This window comes from Natator depressus, chromosome 3 (genome assembly GCF_965152275.1).
Source record: "Natator depressus isolate rNatDep1 chromosome 3, rNatDep2.hap1, whole genome shotgun sequence".
NCBI lineage: Eukaryota > Metazoa > Chordata > Testudines > Cheloniidae > Natator > Natator depressus.
The window spans coordinates 86132188-86155610 of NC_134236.1; the positions used below are offsets into that span (position 1 = coordinate 86132188).

General features: G+C 43.9%; 1 protein-coding gene across 1 annotated transcript in view; it reads left to right on the plus strand.

Moving 5' to 3' along the window:
* LOC141984830 (monocarboxylate transporter 10-like) overlaps positions 1-23423 on the plus strand; it is a 53698-nt gene that overhangs the window by 23598 nt on the left and 6677 nt on the right. The window contains exons 2-3 of the mRNA XM_074948246.1: positions 8349-8492; positions 19782-20010. Of these exons, the coding sequence (XP_074804347.1) occupies positions 8349-8492; positions 19782-20010 (373 nt within the window). The remainder of the gene's footprint in view (positions 1-8348; positions 8493-19781; positions 20011-23423) is intronic.

Below are 23423 nucleotides of genomic sequence, written 5' to 3' on the forward strand. Positions count from 1 at the left end.
TTAATGGGAGCCATCAAGATCCTAAGCCACCATTAATGGTCCACACTTTGCATAATTACAGTAGGACCTCAGAGTAATACTTCACATTTCTAGTTTTAGGTACAAGAATGATACATTCATACAAATAGGATGAACACAGTCATTATAAGCTTTGTAATGATACCTTACAAGAGACCTTTTGCATAAAGCATATTCCAGCTACATTATATTTACTCATTAGCGTATTTTCGTAAAACACATGGAGTGCAACGTCACAATTATTACATTTACAGTTAATCTAAATGTTAACATCTCCTATTTATCTCTGAATTAACAGAATATAGCGACAGACAGGAACCATTTGGTTACACTGTCAGCCTCTAATGATATACACCTCTACCCCGATATAACGCTGTCCTTGGGAGCCAAAAAATCGTACTGCGTTATAGCGAACTTGCTTTGATCCACCGGAGCATGCTGCCCCGCCCCACCGGAGCACTGCCTTACTGCGTTATATCCAAATTCGTGTTACATCAGGTTGCGTTATATCGGGGTAGAGGTATATATGTAAACACAAAAAATACAATCATTATCTACTTATATGTCTCTAAAGGTTGAATGTGAGTTAGTTAGCCGGCTATGCTTCACTCCTTCTGGCTCAGTGTCACACCTCCATTGTCTACAGTCCTGGTTTCAATCTGTTTACTTGCCAGACAGACAGCATGAATACCGAGGTGCCAATCTCTGCCAGTGTCCTATCTTCCTTGCCTGATGGACAAACATGAAGCACGTTCATGCCAGAGTCCCTATCCTCCTGTGTGCACCCAACACAGCTATAACTATGAGTGCATCCTTCATATGTTGGGGAGCCCACATGGGTGACCACACAACACAAGGTGTATGGACACCTCAGGAGGCCACGATGCATAGCAGTCTCTTGGAACTGAGAGCAGTTATTGAGCCTGCAATGGATTCCTCTCTTATATCGTCCTGACATGTCCAAATAACATCAGAGAACATTATGGCTGTCTTCTGTATAAACAAACAAATGAGGACTGAAATCTCTTCCTCTCTATGTAGAGATGATTCAGTTATGGAACTGGTGTATCTGGAGCCACATCACACACTTAGGAACATACCTCCCAGGTGCATAAAACTCGCTAGTGGATAATCTCTCAGTAGGCACTTTTTTACTGACCATGAGTGGCAGATGCACAATTCAGTGCTAAACGAAATCTTCACTCATTGGAAACACTATCTTGGGACTTGTTCGCCTCAGTGATGAACAAGATGTTCAACATCTACTGCTCCACAGCAGCACTAAATCAGGACTCCAAGAGCAATGTTCTTCTGCTGTCCTGGACAGACCACCTGAGCTATGCTTTTTCTCCCATCCACTGGTACTCCAGATCCTGCAGAAGATTTGTCATGACAAAGCGCGAGCCATTCTCATTGCACCCAAATGGCCTTGACAGTTCTGGTTTCCGGACCTCCTAAAAATGTCAGCCTGTTCTCCTGTAGGCATCCAACCCTTCCCCGATCTACTAACTCAGTAGAATAGTGGATCAGACATCTCAATCCTGACTCTTTTACCTCATGGCCTGGTATTTGGATGGATTCAGAATTAGAGCATTCATGTCGAGGGCCATTCAAATTATTCTCAATCACAGCAGAAAAGACTCCACCAGAAAATGCTACTTCGCTAAATGGAGGCATTTCTCCACCTGGACACAACAAAACCAGTTATACCCAGAGACAGCAGGTATTCCTGTTATTCTAAACTACCTCCTCATTCTCAAGACATCAGGTCTTTCTGTTAGCTTGCTGTGGGTCCATCTAGCAGCAATTAGAACCTTTCACCCTCGGGTAGAGGGCTATTTATTCTGTTTTTACACACCTGATAACTAAATTCCTTAAGGGCTTCACTAGGATCTTCCCACAATGATGAAGGCAATGTAGTGGGGCCTCAATTTCGTACTCTCAATACTTAACCAAGCCACCCATTGAAATACTGACCATAAGTTCAGTGTCCCGCCTTCTGCATTGCGATCACATCAGTCAGGAGGGTGTATGAGTTGCTGGCACCTATAAATGATCCACCATACACTACTTTTCATAAAAAGAACGTATCCCTTCAGTTCTACCTGAAACTTATCCCTGAGGTAATTTCAGAGTCTCATATGAAGCAATCAATTCAGTTACCAGTTTTGTTTCCAAAACCTCATGCCTCTTGTGAGGAGAGGAGGTTTCATTCTCTTGATGTCAGATGAGCTTTGGCATTCTATCTGTGACAGACAAAAGCAATTAGAAAAATGCCTAGATTATTTGTTGCCTTAGTAGTACAAACTCAGGGACAAGCGATATTTGCTGAGAGACTCTCTAAGCAGATTTCTGGCTGTATATTCCTTTGCTGTTGGTTGGCACATCTCTCTCCCCAAGATGTGCTGAGGGCCCATTCCACTACAGCACAGTTTAGCTCAGTAGTATCTCCATGAGAAGTGCCTATGCTGGATGTCTGTAAGGCGACAGCCTGGAGTTCTATCCACACCTTCACAAAGCATTACACTTTAGTCCAAGCCTATTCTGCAGATGCAGCCTTTGGAATGGCAATACTACTGACATCTATACCATCTGCATCCTCACTCCTCCCTGCTATTTGTCTACTGCTTACCAGTCAGCTAAGTGTGGAACACACCTAGGGACCAGCACTCAAAGAAGAAATGGAAATTACTTACCTGTCACTGGATGCTCTTTGAGATGTGTGGTCCTTGTCTGTATTCCACTACCTGCCCTCCTTCCCCTCTGCTTCAGATCATGATTGGATTTGCAGTAGAGAAGCAACCAGAGAGACCAGTCCACACTTCACTTCATATCCTTTGTGCTGAACACGAGAAGCTCCAGGGCACAGGCATGGACCAGTGGATGCTGCTTGCAAGATTTCTGATCTCAGGCACATGATGCATATGTGTCGCCCAAGGAAAGATGTGTGGAGTTCAGATTGAGATCACAGACATTGAAGAACCTCCAGTTACAGGTAAGTAACCTCCATTTTTCTGATCTCAAGTCATTTAGGTTTTTAAGAAGAGTGTAGACAAACATCTATCAGGGATGGTCTAGGTACACTTGTTCCTGCCTCAGTGTGTGTGGATGGGGTGGGTGCGGATGGATTAGATGACCTCTTAGGGTCCCTTCCAGCCCCACATTTCTATGATTCTTGTAGCTCTTTTTCTGAACCCTTTTTAATATGTCAACATCCTTTTTGAAGTGTGGACACAACAACTTAACAGTGTATTTCAATAAAGGTCTCTTAATGCTATATACAGTGGTATTAACACCTCCCTACTTCTACTCAATGTTATCTTGCTTATACAGCCAAGGATCATATTTGCTCTCTTAGCCACTGCATCGTGTTAGGAGCTCAAGTTCAATTGGCTATCCACCAGGACCCCTAAGTCCTTTTCTGAGTGACTGCTTTCCAAATTAGGGTGCCATCTTGTAAACATAACCTGCGTTCTTTGTTCCTAAATAGTAGACCTTGCATTTAGCTATATTAAAATACATTGTCCGAGTGAGCCTAGTTTACCATGTGATCCAGATTACTCTGTAGAACTGACTTTTCCTTATTATTTACCGCTCCTCCAATTTTTATGTCCTCTGCAAACTTTGCCAGCATGGATTTTAATTTCTTTCCTATCATTTGATAAAAATATTGAATAACGTTGTGCCAAGAACTGACCATTGTTTCAGTAGATCCCCACTAGATATACACCAACTGGATGGTGATACTCCATTGTGTCTTCTGATTGTGGCTGTCTTCTGCCACAATCAGGTTTCCCCAGTACTCTGTCATCTCCTACAGTCTTGTCCCATGACACGGACTGTAAATGTTTAATTTTCATGTGTTTTATGTTGTAACATGTTGGCAGCAAACTTTGTAAAATATTTTTTTAAATGTATTACATGTCCCCTTATGATCCTATTTTCCCCCATTTCCATCCCTTAACTCATTGTTCCATTCCTTTTTGTGTATATCGTCGTGTAAATTTTGCTTTCTGTTTCAACTTTTGTTTTAGTCTAATTTTTCTAATAATTTAATAGTTTCTAAAATTCTTAGTTTTCCCTCCAGATTATTCTTCTGATCACTCATTTCTCTTCAAGAACTTTTTCTGACTCTGACATACTGGGGCACAATCCAGACTAGTGAGAGGGGCATTGTCATCCCTGCCCTGCAACTTTGGGTGCCTTACAATGTCTTGCTATAGTAGGTCCCATCTGGGACACTCACAAACAGCCTTCCAGCATGCAAGCCACACCCTGAATATCTGTGTGTAACTGCAGCCTGCCAGCTACATCCTGGCTCTTGCCAACCTTGGTTATACTGCAGGATGACCCCAACAACACCACAGTCCCAGATCTTCTACCAGGAATGTATGTCCTGTACTGTTCAGCCCTCTCCTGAACACTACAAATATATTAAGTCCATTATTCCTTTAAGAGAGTAATATGCCAGTTTGTTATCTTAAATAGTTATCAAGACACTTCAGTTTAAACACGCTGGATTAGATAAAAAGGTAAAAAAAAGTTTAACTACAAAGAGAGAGATTTTGAGTACAAATAATAAGGCATAAAAGTCAGAAATGGTTACAAGAAAAATAAAGATAAAATGCTTACTAGTGCCTAACTTAACAAACTATATTAGATTCAAGCAAAGTTTCTCACCACATGCTCCAGCAGATTACTGACCAAACTTTCCAGTAAAGACCTCTCCCTCAGAGTCCAATGGCTGTTTATTTTTGTCTTCTCGGGTGAGGAGAATGAGGTGGGTAAGGAGAAAGAGAGGGGTAACTTGGTGTGTTTGTCCATCCTTTTTATAGTTTCAGTCCCCTTCTTGAAAAACATTTCCAGCTGAGAACCAGGAGACAGAGAGTCTATGTGGAAGATATTCCCTTGCTGTTTTTTTTTAACCTGTTTGAACTTCTTTTGTTTTCCCTTCCTGCTTGATGACTCTGTTTACTGCTTAAATGCAAATTAAAGCAAGCACACATTCCTTTGTTTAAGACAGACCTGTTTACCGACTTCTGCTTGGGCAGGGCTGTAGGGTTTGGAGCATGTGCTAATAACATCATATAGGGGAATCTTATAACTTCACATAGTGTTGTCACACACGTTTTATCAGGACAATACTGACCAGCCAATTATGAGTTTTCAAATGATATATACTTTGTATAACGATTATTACAATGGTGTATAGGGTGTGAACATGGGTGTATTCCATCACAGACTCATCAACTTATTTTTTATTTAAATGTTCACTCTACTTTGTGTGTATATTTATATTCTTTCATTCTGGTTTTCGTCTCTCCCCTTCTCCTGTATATTTTCTTTAACACTAATTTTTAGAATTTATATGGTCTGTTTTTCAATTTGCTGTTGAGAGTGGCAAATTTAATTTTCCTAACATCCTTGAGAAGTAGGTAGTATTCTCATTTTACAGATGGGAAAACTGAGGCATTTTCCAATGTCAGATTATTATCCAAGAAACAAGTTGGTGTCAGAACCATGTTCACAGTTGCTGATTCCTAGGCCTGTATTGAGACCACAACTTTTTTTTCTATCCATGCTTTTCCTCGTGTGTGTCCATCCTTAATCCATGTTCATTCCATCTTCTCTATACTATTCTCCATTTTGTTCCATTCTTCCCATTCAGAAATTATCTTCAATCCAGTAGGATTTTACTGTTGCTGCAGAAGTCTGGGGACAGAGAGTGCCTCTTGTGTCTCCTGCACAGTAGATGAGTGGTCTTTCTGGATCCTCTCACCCCACTTGCTGCAGGGTACCCCACTCTGACTAATCAGTGTTGCCAACTCTTGTGATATTTTTGAAAAACTCGTGATACATGGCATTTTTTCTTAAAGCCCCAGCTCCTTGAGGCAAGTCATTATGTGAAAATCTCACCTTTAAGTAAGTTTCTAGCCTCATGATTGAGAAATAAAGCTTGAAACTGTGACCAGAGCATACTGTGAAGGTTCAGATACCAGAAGGTAAATAAAAAGAACCCCAAACTTATTTTTAAGCCAATCTCTTGATTTTTTTTTAAGTTCTGATTGTCACGCCGTCTACCTCAGGGCAAACATCCCAAAATGGTGGTGTGTTTTATAATTAGATTTCACCAAGCCAGTGACAAAAGTGAACTCCTGGATCACTGTAATAATCTTACCATGGAGCCACAGACAGTCCCTTTAGACGCTCCAGTCCATCTTGCCACCCAGACAAACTGAACTTTGTGATAAAATGGTTACTTACACCAAAAATGACATCACATTTAGGTTGCTTCCAGTCCCAAGAAATCAGTCACTTACCCCAGATCAATTGGTACGCTAGATCAGCGGTTCACAAACTGTGGGTCGTGACCCCATATTAATGGGGTTCCCAGGGTGGGCTTAGATTTGCTGGGTACTGGAGCCTAAGCCAAAACCAGAACCCCACTGTCCAGGACCGAAGCTCGAGCCCCACCACCTGGGGCCAAAGCCAAAGGGCTTCAGCCCTGGGCAGCAGGACTCAGGTTACAGGCCCCCTGCCTGGCTTTGACTTTGTCCCCTCCTGCCCAGGGTGGTGGGGCTCAGGGTTTCCCCCCCACACCCGGGGTGGTGGGGCTTTGGCTTTGGCTCCACCCCCGAGGGCAGTGGGGCTTGAGCAGGCTCAGGCTTCAGTCCTCCGTCCTGGGGTCATGCAGTAATTTTTGTTGTCAGAAGGGGGTCACGGCACAATGAAGTTTGAGAACCCCTGCTCTAGATCTTACACCAAAGACAATGCTGGTAGCCAGTTCTATAGTCAGCTAAGGCCACGTCTACACTACCCGCTGGATCGGTGGGTAGTGATCGATCTATCGGGGATCGATTTATCATGTCTAGTGTAGACACGATAAATCGATCCCCGATCGCTCTGATGTTGACTCTGGAACTCCACCACTGCAAGAGGCGGAAGCAGAGTCGACGGGGGAGCGGCGGCTGTCGATCCCATGCCATGAGGATGCGAAGTAAGTGATTCTAAGTCGATCTAAGGTATGTCGACTTCAGCTACGCTATTCTCGTAGCTGAAGTTGTGTATCTTAGATCGATCCCCCCCCCCCCCCCCGTGTAGACCAGGCCTAAGTAAAGGTTTATTAGCTAAGAAAAGGAAATGAGAGTTATTGAGAGGTTAAAGCAGGTAAAATATATGCACAGGTGAGTCACAGTTTGTAATTCCAAATGGTGGAAATTATGTAATAAACTGCCAGTTTCTCCAAAGTCTTTTCAAGGTATGCAGATTGTCTCTGGGGATCTCCACTTTGTATCAGGTACACTTCCCTATAAGGGTCCAGTCAGTACAGAGATGCAGGATCTTTCCTTGAATCCATAATTGTAGCTTCTCACTGAAAACAAGCTGACAGTGTCACTACCTATGTGGACTTTTCTTTTGATGGTGGCATGAGGAATGAATTTTGAGTCTTTGACCTCCAGTCATCACACATGAGGACCACTTGCTTCAAAATTAGCATTTTTCTGTTAAAGTTCTTCATTTGCATTCCACAAGGCTTCTTTCTCATTTGATGGGTTATTTAGTTACAGGGCTGTATACAATGTAAAGGTTTGCTACTGTGTTATAATGGGATACGGATAAGTGAAAACAATGCAAGTAACATCCCACCAGTTTTCATGAAGTTTAAACACCAGATACTCTTATACCTTTAACAATCACTTTGATCTATATACTAATACACAAGTGAATTGGCCTGGGGCTCTGGTACAAGCTGGCACCTGGTCTGCCAGTGTCACATTGACTCATGACTTTTGAAAGGGTTGGAATTAGCAATACTGCTAATACAGCAGGCGTCTCTTATGTCTATAATCTCCACTCTGCTCTCAGCCAATTGGCAAGGACATCTCCTGTCTTAGAGAAAAGATTATTGTGGTGATACTCACCAACTGTGTTTTACCTTCAGACCTGACAGTGTGAGCAATACTGACCAGGGAAGTGAGTTCTTTGGGAGTAGAGGTCCTGGATCCCCAAGTCCACCTTTTGCTTTGTTGGGTCAAGCAAGCCTTGTCATTGAATAACTGCGAATAGAATAGAATTGACCAGCACCCTTTTAAATAGTTTCTATTGTCAGTATCTCATGTGGCATCGATCAAACAGTTTAAAAAATTATTTTTTTATAACCCCTCCAAAACAGAATTGGTGAACTTTTTGAGAATTAAAACATTGTTGAAAGCGGGGGGTGGGGCGGGTGGATTATAAATTGTTTTTCAAAGATTTCTTATTCCTACTATTCTATTTCCACATCATTTTCTCTGCCCATCCCCTCTTTTTATTTTTATTTTTTTAAACAGATGAAACATGTAAAAGAGAGGCTTGGTGAAAATGTACAAGAAGAGGTGCTTCTGCTGTGTCTTGGCATCACTTCAGGAGTCGGACGATTGATCTTCGGCAGAGTTGCAGATTATATTCCTGGTGCAAAAAAAGTTTATTTACAGGTACAGCTTCTGCATGATGATTCAGTAGGCTAACAGTCAGCTTTGTGTACCTTTTCTTATTCTGCTAGTTAATATTTTTGGCAGTATGTGTGCAATGCACAAATGAGGTGCACATGTTTGCTGCTACTAACAAATGTTGGAAATTTTTGCTGCAGGAAAATTGCAGACTTGCCCTATTGAGAACTGTAATTCTCATGAGAAATTTCAGAGAAAAAATGCTTCTTTTTCTGTGACATAGCAAGACTTTTGTGCATTCCAAAACTGACTTTCAATTTCATTGGGAAAAATGGGAAGCAAAATGACTGTGATTTTTGCCTTCCTGAAACCAGAATTGTCCACTAGTTTCACCAGCATTTTTTGAGTACAACTCTAGTGGCAACGTGTGAAGTTGTGTGCCCCTCAAAATAACTTGTGTGATTGCATGAAACTTTACTTTTTTGAGGCAAATGTCACTGTTTTTGGTATATCATCATCCTTCTATGTGCATTACTTTTCCTCTGAGTTAGAGAACATTTCAAAGCAGGCAGCTTGTCTGCCCTGCCAACTAGAAGAAGGCATTATACTTACAGGAAAATGCATTTGTCTAGATCAGAGGTGTGCAAACTACGGCCCATGGGCCACATCCTGCCCACGGGACCGTCCTGCCCAGCCCTTGAGCCCCCAGCTCCTCCCCTGCCGTCCCCCTTCCCCCGCAGCCATGCTGCCACACCGGCAGTGTGGCTGGCTCCAGCCAGGCGGCAGGGCTGCGAGCTCCTGCCGCTCTGAGTGGCATGGTAAGGGGATGGGGAGCGGGGGGGTTGAATAAGGGGCAGGGGGTAGTCAGGGGACAGGGAGCGGTTGGATGGGGCGGAGGTTCTGGCGGGGGCAGTCAGGGGATGGGGAACGGGGGGGTTGGAGAGGCATGGGAGTGGATGGAGGCAGGGCAGTCAAGGGACAGGGAGCAGGGGGGTTGGATAGGTGGTGGGGTCCCGTGGGATGGTTAGGGGTGGGGGTCCCGGGAGGGGGTGGTCAGGGGACAAGGGGCGGGGGGGGGTTGGATGGGTTGTGGGGGTCTGAGGGAGGCAGTTAGGGGCAGGAAGTGGGAGGGGGCAGATAGGGGGCAGGGTCCAGGCTGTTTGGGGAGGCACAGCCTTCCCTACCCAGCCCTCTATACTGACATTTTAGGCTTCAGAATAACATTCCAGGCTTCGGAATGATATTCCTGGAATCCTTTTATATAGATTAAACCATTCAAACCCTTGGGAGTTTGGTTTGCAAGGGAGTTTATGAACTAAACCCTAAAATTTGGTCTGCAGGAACTGGAAGTGAACAGAATTCCTTTAAGTTTTTAAAATTCAAACCTTTAGGCAGAATGTATATGCAGTTACCAATACCAGGGCCCTCCAGGACTAAGTGCATGACTCTCTAAATCTTAGAACTCCTTTTTACCTTTGTTTTTCAAGGAGGAGGAGCTGGTGATCTACCTCACTCTTTCCTCCTAGAGGCAGGTGGCCATAGATCCCATGCTCTTTGGAGGTTTTAGGTGACTTCTTCCTTCCCAGTAATGTGCTCAGGGAGCAGTAGTTATGGGAACAGATGCCTTTGTGAGCCCTTTGATGAAGGTTTCTGAGGGAACAGGATGTGCTAAGGACCCTTGCTTTCAATAGCGAGAAAACTCTTCTGTTGCCAGCTGGTTCTGTTGAGCTGAAGTTCAGAGACATGCTGTAATCTATGTAGCATAGTAGCTAGAGAACTGTTTTGGGGTTCCCTAACAACTACATGCTAGAAAACATACCCTATAATACCTAGGGTATGGATGCTAAAGAATGGTTTCCTGGTGATACTGCACTAAAGATTTTAGGGCTTTTCTTGACCCGAGTCAACTAGTGTCATTTGGCAGCAAGTTATGTTTTCCCTATTCCTTAATGTTCTGTTCCTATGCTAATAAGACCTTGTGAATGTTAGATATGTATCTTAAAGATCCCGATGGAGGAAGTGGCTGTTTGTCATCCCCTTAAACCCCAGGGAAGCGGCAAAAGGAGCTACTTGGCCCATGCAGAAAGGACAAGGAAGCATATTACTGCCCCCAAGCCTACAAAGACACCTAAATTTGGGGGGAGAGTGGAGGCTCACAAGTTTCCCAGCTGTGCAAACAATTTTGTTTCATATTCATGAACATAGTTTTGTGAAAGCTTTGGAAAATATGAGTAGGTTTGAGGTTTAATGCAAATATTTTGCACAGCTCTAGTTCTGAAGGGTTTTTAGGTAATATTAACCACTTCAAAAAAGAATGGGAAGAGAAAGTCATTCAGAAATAACAAGAGAGACATCTAATGGATTTTAATTGTACTGCATTCAATGGACAGTTCTGCTAGATGGACAAATCTTTGTTACCATGGCTATGTACGCTTACTCACATTTAAGAGATTCAAATGGGGAGGATGAAGGAACACCGAACATACTTTTGGGCTGATTTATAACCTACTGTAACACTTAGGAGATTTTATTATTGCTATGACCAATTGCAAATAGGCAGAAAAGAGAAGTTGCACGTAGTTTAAAAGCCACCACAATCTTATCTCTTCATCTGATAGTTGTCAAACTTGCAATAATACTCATTAAGTTCTGTGGCTGCATCATTTATTTTGAAGCATCAATTTCCTTAGATGGCTAGGGTAAAAACTCTGACTTTCTCTTCCAGAACATAGATTTTACTAATTAAATGACTAAGGCTCTTCTGTTTCAACTAATTTAAAGAGAGGAGACATGTGTGCTCTCTCTGTCTTATTAAGCCAGTCTCCTGCATCTGTCTCTTCTGCCTCAAAGCAGCACTTTTAAGAGGGGAAGTGAGTATTCACCATCTCTCCAAAGTGGTTTGGTAGTTTTTGAAACAGTCCAACAGTAAATTCAGCGTTCCTTCATCCTTCACATTTATATATCTTAATTGAGAGAGTAGATGTGGATAATCATGGTAAGTGAGATTTCTTTGGCTACAGAAAGATGGGCAGTATTTTACAACAGTATTATCCACAATGTGCCAGTATCTAACATCTTCAGCAACTCTAGTTATGAATTAAATGGCTGACTAATGCAACTAGATATCTACTTCCCACTAAGATTCTACCAGCTTGTAGTGAAATGATTTACAAGGATTCTCCTTTGCAATTTTTTAGCTATCTGCTACATTTTCTTTATCCTTCTTTGGAAAGTTGCTTTGTTTTGTAGACACTTGCTTCCTAAACAAGTTGTTTGGTTCCACGACAATGCCACCTGAGTCTTTTAGCCTATCAGGGTTAGCGTTTTATTTTCACTTCTGCTTTAACCACAGCAAACAAAATGCACTTGAGTACAACCCTAACTGTAAGATCAATCAGTGTGTGTGTGTTTATGGTTTTGTTCTTTATTTTTTTTGGGGGGGGGAAGACACCTAGAACTTGAGGTCTATTCTGGATAGTGGGAGACAAAAAGAAGAGATATAAAGCTTTCTGAATCTATCTTTCCTCCATGGGCTAGTTATTTGCTCTTGGCTCTATGTAAAATGTATTTCCACGTTACGACTTTTCCAATTAACAGTGATTGTGATCAAGGGATTCTTATCATATTCTGTCTTTCTCAGCCTTTTACTATTTAACTATTAAATGTCACGGATAAGGTTGATTCATCTTTGTCTATACTTGAATGATTGGTTAATCTGAACTTTGTCTAAAATGGTCACCACCACTTTGTCTAAAATGGTCACTGGTTTTTCCTTGCCCAGTGGAAGTTGCTTTGGAACACAACTGGAGGAAGGGACAATTATTGACAATGTTTTTATGTCACCACAGAGATTTTGCTTTTATAGGAGCAAAATTGTACTGCTTTTAGAAGAACAATATTGGACTACATCAGCAGTCCTCTGCTTACACTCAGCCATGATTCTATCTCCTAGAGAGGTGATCTAGTACTAGAATTTGTGGAAACTGTAATATAGGCAAGTCTCTGATAGCCAGACCTATTTCTGCCACTGTTTTAGTTAAACCTTCTGAAAAACAAGTCTAATTGAAGCGGTGGCAAAAATTAATCTGGCTGGCAATGTCTTGTCTATACTTTGGCTCCCAAGAGTTCTGCAGAAGTCACATTAGAACTAGTGGGAATTCTTTTGTAAATTTCCCTAGTGTAAACACTGCCTAAAAAGTCTTCTGTGGTTCTTCTTTGAGTAGTGTCTCTATAGGTGTTCCACTGCAGGTGTGTGTGGCCCTGCGCCTCTAATCAGAGATTTTTGGTAACAGTGTCCCGTTGAGCCCACGCATGTGCCCTCCCTCGTGGTCTGCCTCCAGGCTATTTAGCACTGCACTGGAGGAAACCCCCCACACACTTCCTTCTCTACTACCTTTGGCCTCAGATGGAATGAGCAGTTGTCCCTTCCTTATCTGTGTCATTAGCACAGCAATTGTAAACAAACAAAATTAGCAAAATTCTTTAATTTTATTCCTTTGGGTTAAAAAAGAGAGAGAGAAAGGAAAAGCCTCCTTCCCCCTTCCCCCAGGCATCTGTAGACTCATCATTTTTTATATTCAGTTTAAAAAAAAGTAAAGACGATGTTCTTCTGCATTCCTCCCTGCTAGAGGATGACAAACCCCTGCCCAGGGGCATGCCTGGCTCTCTCTGCTCCAAGCGGTGCCTCTCCTGTCAGGAGTCAGTTCCTGTAATGGCCAGACACTCACTGTGCCTGGGAGACCTGCACAGAAGTGCTTTACCTGCCACAGCTAAAATGGCAGCCTCACAGGAGCTGGGAGCTGAAGTAAAAATTCCTCCCTATGGAGAAAACACTTCAGTCTGCAGGGGACTCCGGTGGGTGCTGATCCTGGACCATCCCCGGAGCCTTCACTTCAAAAGGGGTCGGGTGGGGGGGGAAAGCCACCAGCAGACTCCCCCTGGAAAGGCTCATAAAAAGAGCTCCTCTGAGCAATTGGCTGGCCAGAGGGGTTCCCCAGTGCCGCCATCTCCGCACCGATCCCAACATATGCATTCCGAGTAGCTGGCCAGCCAGTGGAGCTCCCCAGAGCGGCCACCTCGGTGGGATGACAGCACCAATAAGGGGGCCCCTGCTGTGAGTTCTGCTGTGGCACCGTGGCAGCTCTGAAGCAGGCACCCAAGAAGGGATCTCCTGCTGTCAGCTCTACCCTCCTGTGAGCGCTGCTGCCACACCATGCACACCATCCCCACCACACCGAGGGGCTTCGCTGTCAGGCAATGGTACCGCCCCCTAAGGTGAGGGGACAATTACCGTACCATCTGTAAAAGAGCGGCACAGAGAAACCCTTTGGTACCAGGTGTAACAAAACTCCCATCTAGGAAGTGTTCTGCACCTTCCCAACCATTGATACTGACAACATACTACAGACATTCCTCTGTGGTACCACATGAGTCCATGGTAACACATGTGCTGTGGTACTCTGGAGACCTGTGGCCTCAGTACCCAAGGACAGACAATTACCGTGCCACAAGTACTCCTTTTCTTTTTGCGGATGCAGACTAACACGGCTGCTACTCTGAAACATCTCTAAAATAATGGCACCAACAAACTTTCTGTACTGGGCACAACAAACTCTCATTTAGGGAGTGCTCCGCCCAACTATCGGTACTGACAACGTACCTTAGACATACCTCTGTGGTACCAAATGAACCCATGGTACTGCATGAGCTCTGGTACCCTGGAGACCTGATGATTGGGGAAGAACCGCAATCCCCATTACTTCGTACCAGGACCCCGGTATCGAGCACATCCTGGCACCGAGAATCGCTCTTGGCACCGGGCTGTATACTGCCAATACCCCAGTCAGCGCCACCCTTACCCAATGAAGAATCTGACACTGGCCAGGAGGAGATTATTTCCCTGGCCCTCATCGTGGCCCACCGTCAAACTACAAGGGCCCTCCCCAATTCCATCAAGCCAACCTACAATCTCGGTATGGGCCCCCTGAGGTAAGCCCACCACCCATGCCTGCCTTCCTCCCTTGCCCCAAAAAGGTCATATTATAATTCTTGGGCGATGTACACACACATGTCGTGACCATCCCCGGTGTCTCTCAGGGAGAGTCCACCAGGTGGTTTGCTACAGCCTGGCTGTCCAGAACACCTGAGTCAGCGCAGGAGGAAGCTTTTTCAGAACAGGAAAAAGAACCTGAAGAGAGAACTCCCCCTCCAGCACACTTCTCATCTCTCCCAGATGAGGCTGTGCTGCCCACCCCTCATCACTAGGTGAAGATTTTAAGAACTTTCTGGATCTTACCAAGAGGCTGGCAGACAAGCTGCAGATTCCCTCAGGAGGTGGCAGATACACATCACAAGTTGGTGGAAATTCTGCATACCACCTTCTCATCTAGAATTGTCCTCCCAATTAATGAGGCGATTCTAGATCTTACCAAAGTCATCTGGCAGACATCAGCCTCCATCGCACCATCCAGCAACAGAGTGTAAACAAACAAAAAAACAACAAAAAAAAAACCCTACCCAAAGAGGCAGACTTTGTTTTCAGCATCTGCAACCCAACTCCATCATAGTGGATGTGGTTAATGCACGAAGCAAGCAACATGATGCCAAGTCAACTCCATATGATCAGGCTTGGCCAGATGGCATATTTGTCGACAACATTACTGTTTAGAGTCATAAATTATCAAACTGACATGGCCAAATAAAATTTTATTAATTATGGGCAACCCAGTGTGTTTCTGGAACATTACTGGAAATGTTATACCAATAAAATAAAAACCAGCAGTATCTTATTAAAGGGGAAAAGGCAAAATACCACATTTATTGTGAATACAGAAAGAATCATAGTAAACAGTTAGTTATAGCTATAACATTCCATTCAATCTCATATTTATTCACACACACACACACACACACACACAGGTTCTGCAAGGTTGTTATCATAGTTACCAGCCTTAGAGTTGCTCATGCCAAGCCACTGGCCAGGTGGCCTGGACGTGAGGAGGGAGCAGGGCCTCGTCAGATGCACATCTGATGCTCCTGGAAGTTGGTTTGCAGAATCAGACCCCAAAGTTCTCACTTTCTAGAGTCCATTTTTATAGGAATTTCTTCCTATGCTAGTCTATGGGAATTGCTTCATCATGCTGTTGCTGAATCAATCAGCAGATAGCACATTCCTGACGGCTCCGTGCTGCCAGATGTTATCTTGTTCTTTGGTTCTCCCATCCTTGAGGCTGTTGGGTGGATTCCAGTCTGCCCTCTGGGGGTCCTCTGGTTATTTCCACTTGACGCCTTCTTCAGCCGATGGACACTGGATTCTTAGGCTGGCACCTCCCTGATCATTCAGTTATTATCCACACCAAGCATACATCCTCTATCTCTATTTTAATCACAATTGTTAACAAAGCGAGATGAATACAACAAAAGGGCGGGGAGTCTCTGGGTGCTGTTTCTGTTGTTACAGAGTATTGCTTTGAGTCTCTCTCTGTGTGAGTAGTTATTGTTACAAAGAATTGCTTTGAGAGCAAGACTCTGTCTTAGAATGTACTAACACAATTAGCAGCTTGCAAGTTTCACACACAGAGGGAGAGAAACAGTACCAAAAACCAAGAGACCTCTTAATTAGTAATACCCTGGAATTTAAACTATGGGGAATCAAACTCATTTGTGATTTTAATACAGAACTTCTTTAATATGATCCAACAGAAACACAAAAAGAACAGATTCAGGCCATTCTTAGAGATGGTCAGTTAATAGCCAGATTGGGCCTAGAGACAGCACTGGATGTAGCTGTTACAGCTGCCCGCCCAGTCTCCATGACAGTGGAACTGAGGCGGGTTGTGTTGTTTTTGTTTTTTGGGCTACACCTCTCTAGATTGCCCAAAGAGCTACAGACTTCCAGTTTGAAGGGCCAGACTGCGGAGAAGACAGATTTTTCTCCACATACTGAAGGATTCTCGGACCACGTTACACTCCTTAGGAATCTACACTGTGGGACAGAAGAGAAGATATACCTCTCAACCACACCACAGATCACAATCTTCTCAATACCCACCATCTCAGTGCTGTTATGAGCCACAGCGTAAGAGGCCCAGGGCTCAAAAGTGGGAACAGTCTGCACCCCAGTTCGTGACCTCTCAAACTGCCTCTTATAAGCACTTTTGATGAGCTAGTTGAGGGCCTGAACAATGATACCTTACAGCACCAGCTGCCATCTATACACCTGTCACGCCTCTCAGAAGTCACCTTGCCCTACTTCACAGCAGTTAGGACCAGCTCTAAAGCAAGGAGATTGATTTCTAGCCCTGAACATACAGGGTTTCTGCTTCCGTATCTCAATACCACCATCATACAGGAGATTTCCTACTGCTTACCTTTGGGGCAGGATGATTTTCAGTACAGACTGCTCCACACAGGGTATTCTCCAAGGCTCTCTTCATTGTAGCGGCATACTAACCTTAGTACCAACCTTGATGCAGTACAAGCAAGAGCATTCCTCTCGCTACCCACGTTCACCACCCTGGGACACGTCTCCCTAATACACTGGGGAGATCATCTACACAACCACAAGGTTCAAGACAAATGGCCTTCCACAGAAATGACCTTCCATATCACTGTTTTGGGGCTAAGGGCTGTCAGGAGTGCCTGTGCACACTTTCTGTCTTTCATCAAAAACAACACACAAAGGTCATGATGGACTTAATGTGACCTGTATGTTTTGTATAAACCGCCAAGGAGCTGCCCGATCTCCCTCCCTCTACAAGACAGCACTCAAACTTTGGAATTGATGCACCCATCACAATGTGCTCATCTCAGCTGTCTATCTGCCAGGGATACAGAATGTCACAGCCGACCGTCTCAGTTGCAGTTTTCTCACCACAATGAGTGTGTACTGAATTCAGAGGTACTTCAAGATATATCCGCCGTTTGGGGAACCCTGACTGTGGATCTCTTCATTACTTAACGGAACAAGAAAGGTCCTTGTTACTGCTCCAGGGCCCGCCTCTGGAAACATTCACTGGCAGTTGCCCTCATCTTCCCATGGGACAGGGCCCACTTGTATGTCTCTTCGCAGTTTCCTACTCTATCCAAGATTCTGTTGAAAATTCAGAGACAAAGCGAGAGTTATTCTGATTGCCCCTCTTGACCATGACTAGTCTGGCTCCCTTACCTGACACAGATGGCAGTATGCCGCCCTGTTTCTCTTCAGCCCATCCCTCACCCACTCTCTCAAAACAATGGGCTGACCCTTCACCCCAACTCATGGGTCCTCCACCTCCAGGCTTGACTCCTTCTTAGTTCCAAGGCTTAGAGGCAGAATGCTCTGACAAGCTGAAAGATGTGTTGCAACACAACCAAAAGTTGACCACTCGACATACTTATCTACAAAATGGAAATGACTCCAAGTTTGTGTCATGTCAAACACACAGACCCAACCTCATCTTTCCTCTCTCTGATTTTGCACTACATTTTAAACTCTCACTCAGCTTCCTTAAGGTTCATCTCGCAGCGAAATTGGCTTCCCACTTGGTGTTTACTCACCCACTAATGCATAGATTCTTTAAGGGTATTGGGAATCTCTTCCCGCATCTGACACCACCGCATCTGGGACTTTAACCTAGTTCTCAGGGCTTTGACTAGACTGCCCTCCGAGTCCAGGGCAACTTGTTCTCTCTTACACCTGTCCATGAAGACAGCATTACTAATTGCCATCACCTCAGCTAGGCACGTAGGAGAAATAGCAGCCCTGATGGCATATCCGTCGTTCACTGACTTCTTTTAAAAAAAGACAAAGTAACTCCAAGGCCATATCCCAAGTTTCTCCCTACTTTCTCTGCACTTTCCATGTGAATCAACAGATCCGTCTCCCTGTTTTTTCCCAAAACCACATTGTGACAACTGGGAGACAATTGTGCATGTGCTAGATATTAGAAGGACATTAGCATTCTACTTGGACAGGACTAAGGACTTCAGGAAATCCCCTAAACGTTTCCTTTTGTCCACAGAAAGATCCAAAAGCTCTGTGATATCGGCTCAAAGACCATCCAAATGGGTCTCTGGTTATATTAATCACTTATCAAGGGCGCAGCTTGCTTCCGTCCAGAGTCCATATGCACTCCACAAGGTCAGTTTTTACTTCAATCATATTCCGTAGGGATACCCCTATCTCAATAATTGATAGAGCAACGACTTGAGCCTCTGCCCATACTTTCGCAGAACATTATGCGATCACTGAAGATTTGGACGCTCACACCATCTTCGACTCCACAGTACTCTCTGTAGTAAAACACTCCACTCCGAAGACCCAGCCTCCAGTGGTGGGTACTGCTCGGGAGTCACCTACAGTGGAGCACCCATAGGGACACTACTCAAAGAAGAAGAGGAAGTTACTCAGCTTGTGCAGTAATGATGGTTTTTCGAGATGTGTGTTCCTATGGGTGCTCCACAACTCAACCTCCTCTCCTCTACTTCGGAGTTCTCCATAGGGCTCTGTGGTAGAGAAGGAAGTGTGGGGGGGGGGGCGGGGGGGGTGTTCACCCGTGCAGTGCTAAATAGCCTCAAGGCAGACCACAAGGGAGGGAGGGCACATGCGCGGGCTCAACGGGACACTGCTACCAAAAATCTCTGATCAGGGGCGCAGGGGCACACATACACCTACAGTGGAGCACCCATAGGGACACACATCTCAAAGAACCATCGTTACTGCACAAGGGAGTAACTTCCTCTTAATGGTACATAACAGGCTTGGGAAATCCTCCCCCATGAAAAACCCTTTCCTCTGTCCTGGCATTCCTATGAAAAGTACTGATCTCTGCAGATAATTCACAACACCCCGATTCCCTGAATATGCTACATCATGTTACAATGCCTGAAAGCGGTTTATACTCCTGGTGGAATTCTGCACTACTGCGCAATGCAGAATTTGCACAGAAATTAATGTTCTATGCAGAATTTCCTTTTCCCTCCACACAAATGGGTTGCAGAGCTGCTAGCTGCTACTAGGGCTGCTGGACCTGGCAGAGCCCAGCTCGCAAATAGGAGACACTGCCAGGATGGGGAGGAGGAGCTGGATAGTTCCCAGCAGCTGCAAATTTTTTTTAAATGTTGATGTACATGGAAACTGGGTCATCCATCATTACTGTGGAGTAAGTAGTAGAAACTTTGGCAGGAAGCAAGGAACTTTTTTGTGGTTCTTTTTGTTTTTTTGGGTTTTTTTAATACAATTAATATAGGCAGCCAATTTAATTCCTCACAGTTGTTATGAAGCCTGCATTTACTCCCTATTTTAGAACTCTCATTGATTTGATGTGTTTTTTTTATTTTTTTGACATTGTCTAGGTGATCTCATTCTTCTTAATTGGCCTGATGTCCATGATGATTCCACTGTGCCATGCCTTGGGAAGTCTCATTGCTGTCTGCCTCTTCATGGGTCTATTCGATGGCTGCTTCATTTGTATCATGGCTCCTATTGCCTTTGAGCTAGTCGGTGCACAGGATGTCTCCCAGGCCATAGGATTCCTGTTAGGACTCATGTCAGTACCTATGATAGTTGGTCCACCCATTGCAGGTAAATGTTGGGACAGTCTGTAGTCTGTTTATCTAACATAGATCTATTTACATTAAATTTGATTTTTCAAATATTCATATTCTGAATTCAAGATGAGACACAAGCTTTTAAGATAAGACAAATGCTGAAGGTTAGTTGTGTGCCATTTTGTTTGGTAGGGTATCTTCTTTCCCTGGATTATTGATTTACCTTTAGTTTTCCTAGTTTACTTTTGTCCTTGAATTCTTATTTGTCCTTGGTGTCTTCAAACACACAGGTATAACAGTTTGCCCTCCCAAAAGGAAACACAGGCTTTCAGGTTGGGTTTAATGATCTGGTATTTTCCCCATTTCTGAGTGTACAGGCCGTAACCTGTAGTCCTCTGATCGTATGTACAACCAACTTTGACTGCGTCTTCACTGCACGCCATTGGCAGCAGCATGTAGGATATGTATAACTACCTGCGGCAGTGAAAGACAGGCTCCATCCACATTGCGATGGGTAGCTATATGTGTCAATGAAAGGCTTTGGTGGGGGGAAGCAGTGGGGAAAGGTTTTGCAGTGGGGAACTGCCAGAATCTTTCCCCTCTGCTGGAGTCTTTCATTGTGACAAGGAAAGGCTCCGGCAATAGGCTCCAGCAGTGGGGAAGCAGTGGGTCACTACCCTGCTAAAAATAGCATTATAGACAGGAGGAGGCACTGCTTGAGTGAGTTGGATACATACTCAAAGGGTTCAGGTGTGGCTTTATTGTACCCACCTAAGCTGTGCCTCACAATCTACACTGCTGCTTATATGTGTGCTAGAGGGGCATGTTATGTATGTACTCTACACACTGCTGAAAGGAGGGTGCAGTGTAGACATACTTTTAGAAACTATAAGCAATTTTCACTGGGTTCCGAAATTACCACATGCATATGTGAGGAGAGAGGCTGCAGTTCACTTAATTGCTTCTTAAAAACAAAAGAATTGGCTCCAAAGGGTATATCTACACTGCAATAAAATACTCAAAACTGGCCCATGTCAACTGACATGGGCCAGCTGTGGGTGTTTTACTGCAGTGTAGACATACCCAAAGAGTCCAGTTCCTGGATAGTAGAATGGTTGGCATAATGCACATCCTTGCAGATAGGGTTTTAAAGTTTGTGTGTGGTATAATAAGGGTAATGTTGTTTAGGCTGGATAGGTCTGAAAGGAACACAAGTTCCCCAGAAAAATAAAATGTTGTTGCTCCTTTTTATACCGTCTTTAGCATTCATGCATTTTGCTTGCACTCAGTCTGATTGGGGCCTTTGTATGCTACCATAATATAAATATTTAATAATAATTAAAAAGGGAAGACTAGTAGGATGTAATTTAATTGAGAACTATTGTAGGATAATAATTAAACAAAAATTTAAACTAGACTAAATTAAAAACTTGCTCAAATTACTTTAATTAACTATCATTGATATTTTTGGCATGTCTATACTTACCTCCAGAGCGATTGATCCAGCGGGGGTCGATTTATCGCGTTTAGTGAAGACGCGATAAATTGACTGCTGAGCGCTTTCCCGTCGACTCCGGTACTCCACCAGAGTGAGAAGCACAGGCGGAGTCGACAGGGGAGCGTCAGCAGTCGACCTACCACAGTGAAGACACCATGGTAAGTAGCTCTAAGTATGTCGACTTCAGCTATGCTATTTTCGTAGCTGAAGTTGCATAACTTAGACCGACTTGGCTCGTCTATTCCCCTCCCATCCCCCGCCCAGTGTAGACCAGGCCTTATGTGGCCCGCTAACGTCATTGTATTACTACATATGTTTTTTAAATCTTTGCCTGGGTTAATAATTTTAGTTTACATTTATGACAGAAATGACATCAATTGTAACGCAAGATACCTCGTTCTAAGGTCAAAAGAAGCCAAATATGATTTTACACTTGGACATATTTTTCAAGATTAAAATGTTAGCTTTTGTGTAGTAAAATGTACTAATAAACAAAACGTTCATTATACTTTTTAATATTCACTCTTACAAGTTCATCATTTATTTGTTTCTTTGTGAAAGTTAAAGATTATGACTTTTAGGGTGAAGGTTTGCTCCCTAGAGAGAAGTCAACTTATTTTAATCTTTCTATTTCTAAATTATAGCCCATTAAGTGAGTAAAGCAGGACAACAAACTTCAGTGTTTTTCCCGTGATACACAACTTGAACATGACACTCAATCTTTGGGAAAGGGTTTGTCGCTCAGAGGGCACATGGTTTGCATGTCTAAGTTCCCAGGTTTAGCCTAAGAGCAAACAGATAGCCCAGAAGAAAAAGGTTATCCTGTGACTTAAGGCACTGAGCTGCAGGAGACCTAGAATCTTGTCCTGTGCTTTGTCACAGATATCCTATAGGATGTTGGACAAGTCGCTTAAGCCAGAATTTGGAGAATTTCTAGTGGGCTCCCACAGCAATTGGTTCTCAGCCAAAGGTTGTTTACAATTTTTATATCTGGAAGAAAATATAAAATCACTGTTGATAGTTTGCAGATGATACAGATTGGTGAGCTGCCAAATAATGATAAAGGCAGTGGTACAGACTGATCTAGATTGCTTGGTAAATTGCATGCAACCAAATGCATATTAATATAGCCAAATGCAAGCAATACACCTAGGAACAAAGAATTTAGGCAATATTTACATAATTGAAGGAGTACACCTTAGAAAGCATTGACCATGACAAGGATCACAGGGCCACTGCTGATAACCAGCTGATTGTGAGCTCCAAATGTGGTGCTCTGCTAACCTGATCTTTGGATGTAACAGTATGGAAATACTGAGCGGCAGTAGGAAGGGGATATTAACTCTTTGGGCTGGCTACACTTGCAAGTTAGAGCTCGTTAAAGCAGCCCCAGGCGCCCTAACTCCCGATGTGTCCACACTGGCAAGGCACGTAGAGTGCCTGGACTCTGCCGTTGGAGCGCTCCTAGTAATCTACCTCCACGAGAAGCATAAAGCTTGCTGCGCCCCGGCTGAAATGCCCAGGCGTCAGTGTGAATGAGGTGTTGCATTACTGCACTGTGATGGGTCTCTGCAAATGTCCCATAATCCCTTGAAGTCAAGTGGCCACTCTTCTCATTGTTTTGAAATCGGCTACCCTTTCAAAGCTCCATTTCTGACAGCTGGCATGCTTATCTGCTCCGGGACAAAGCAAGCCATTACTGTGGAATGCTGCTGTTGTGAGTGTGTGTGAAGGGCAGGGGGGTCTGCTGCTGTTTGAACTTCCAAGACAGCATGCTGACACACTCTCAGCCCCCCAAAACACACTCCCTGTCACACTCCACCCCCCTTTGAAAAGCACGTTGCAGCCACTTGCACACTGGGATAGCTACCACAATGCACTGCTCTTTGTGGCATTGCAAGAGCTGCTAATGTGGCCACGCCAGTGCGCTTGCAGCTGACAGTGTAAAA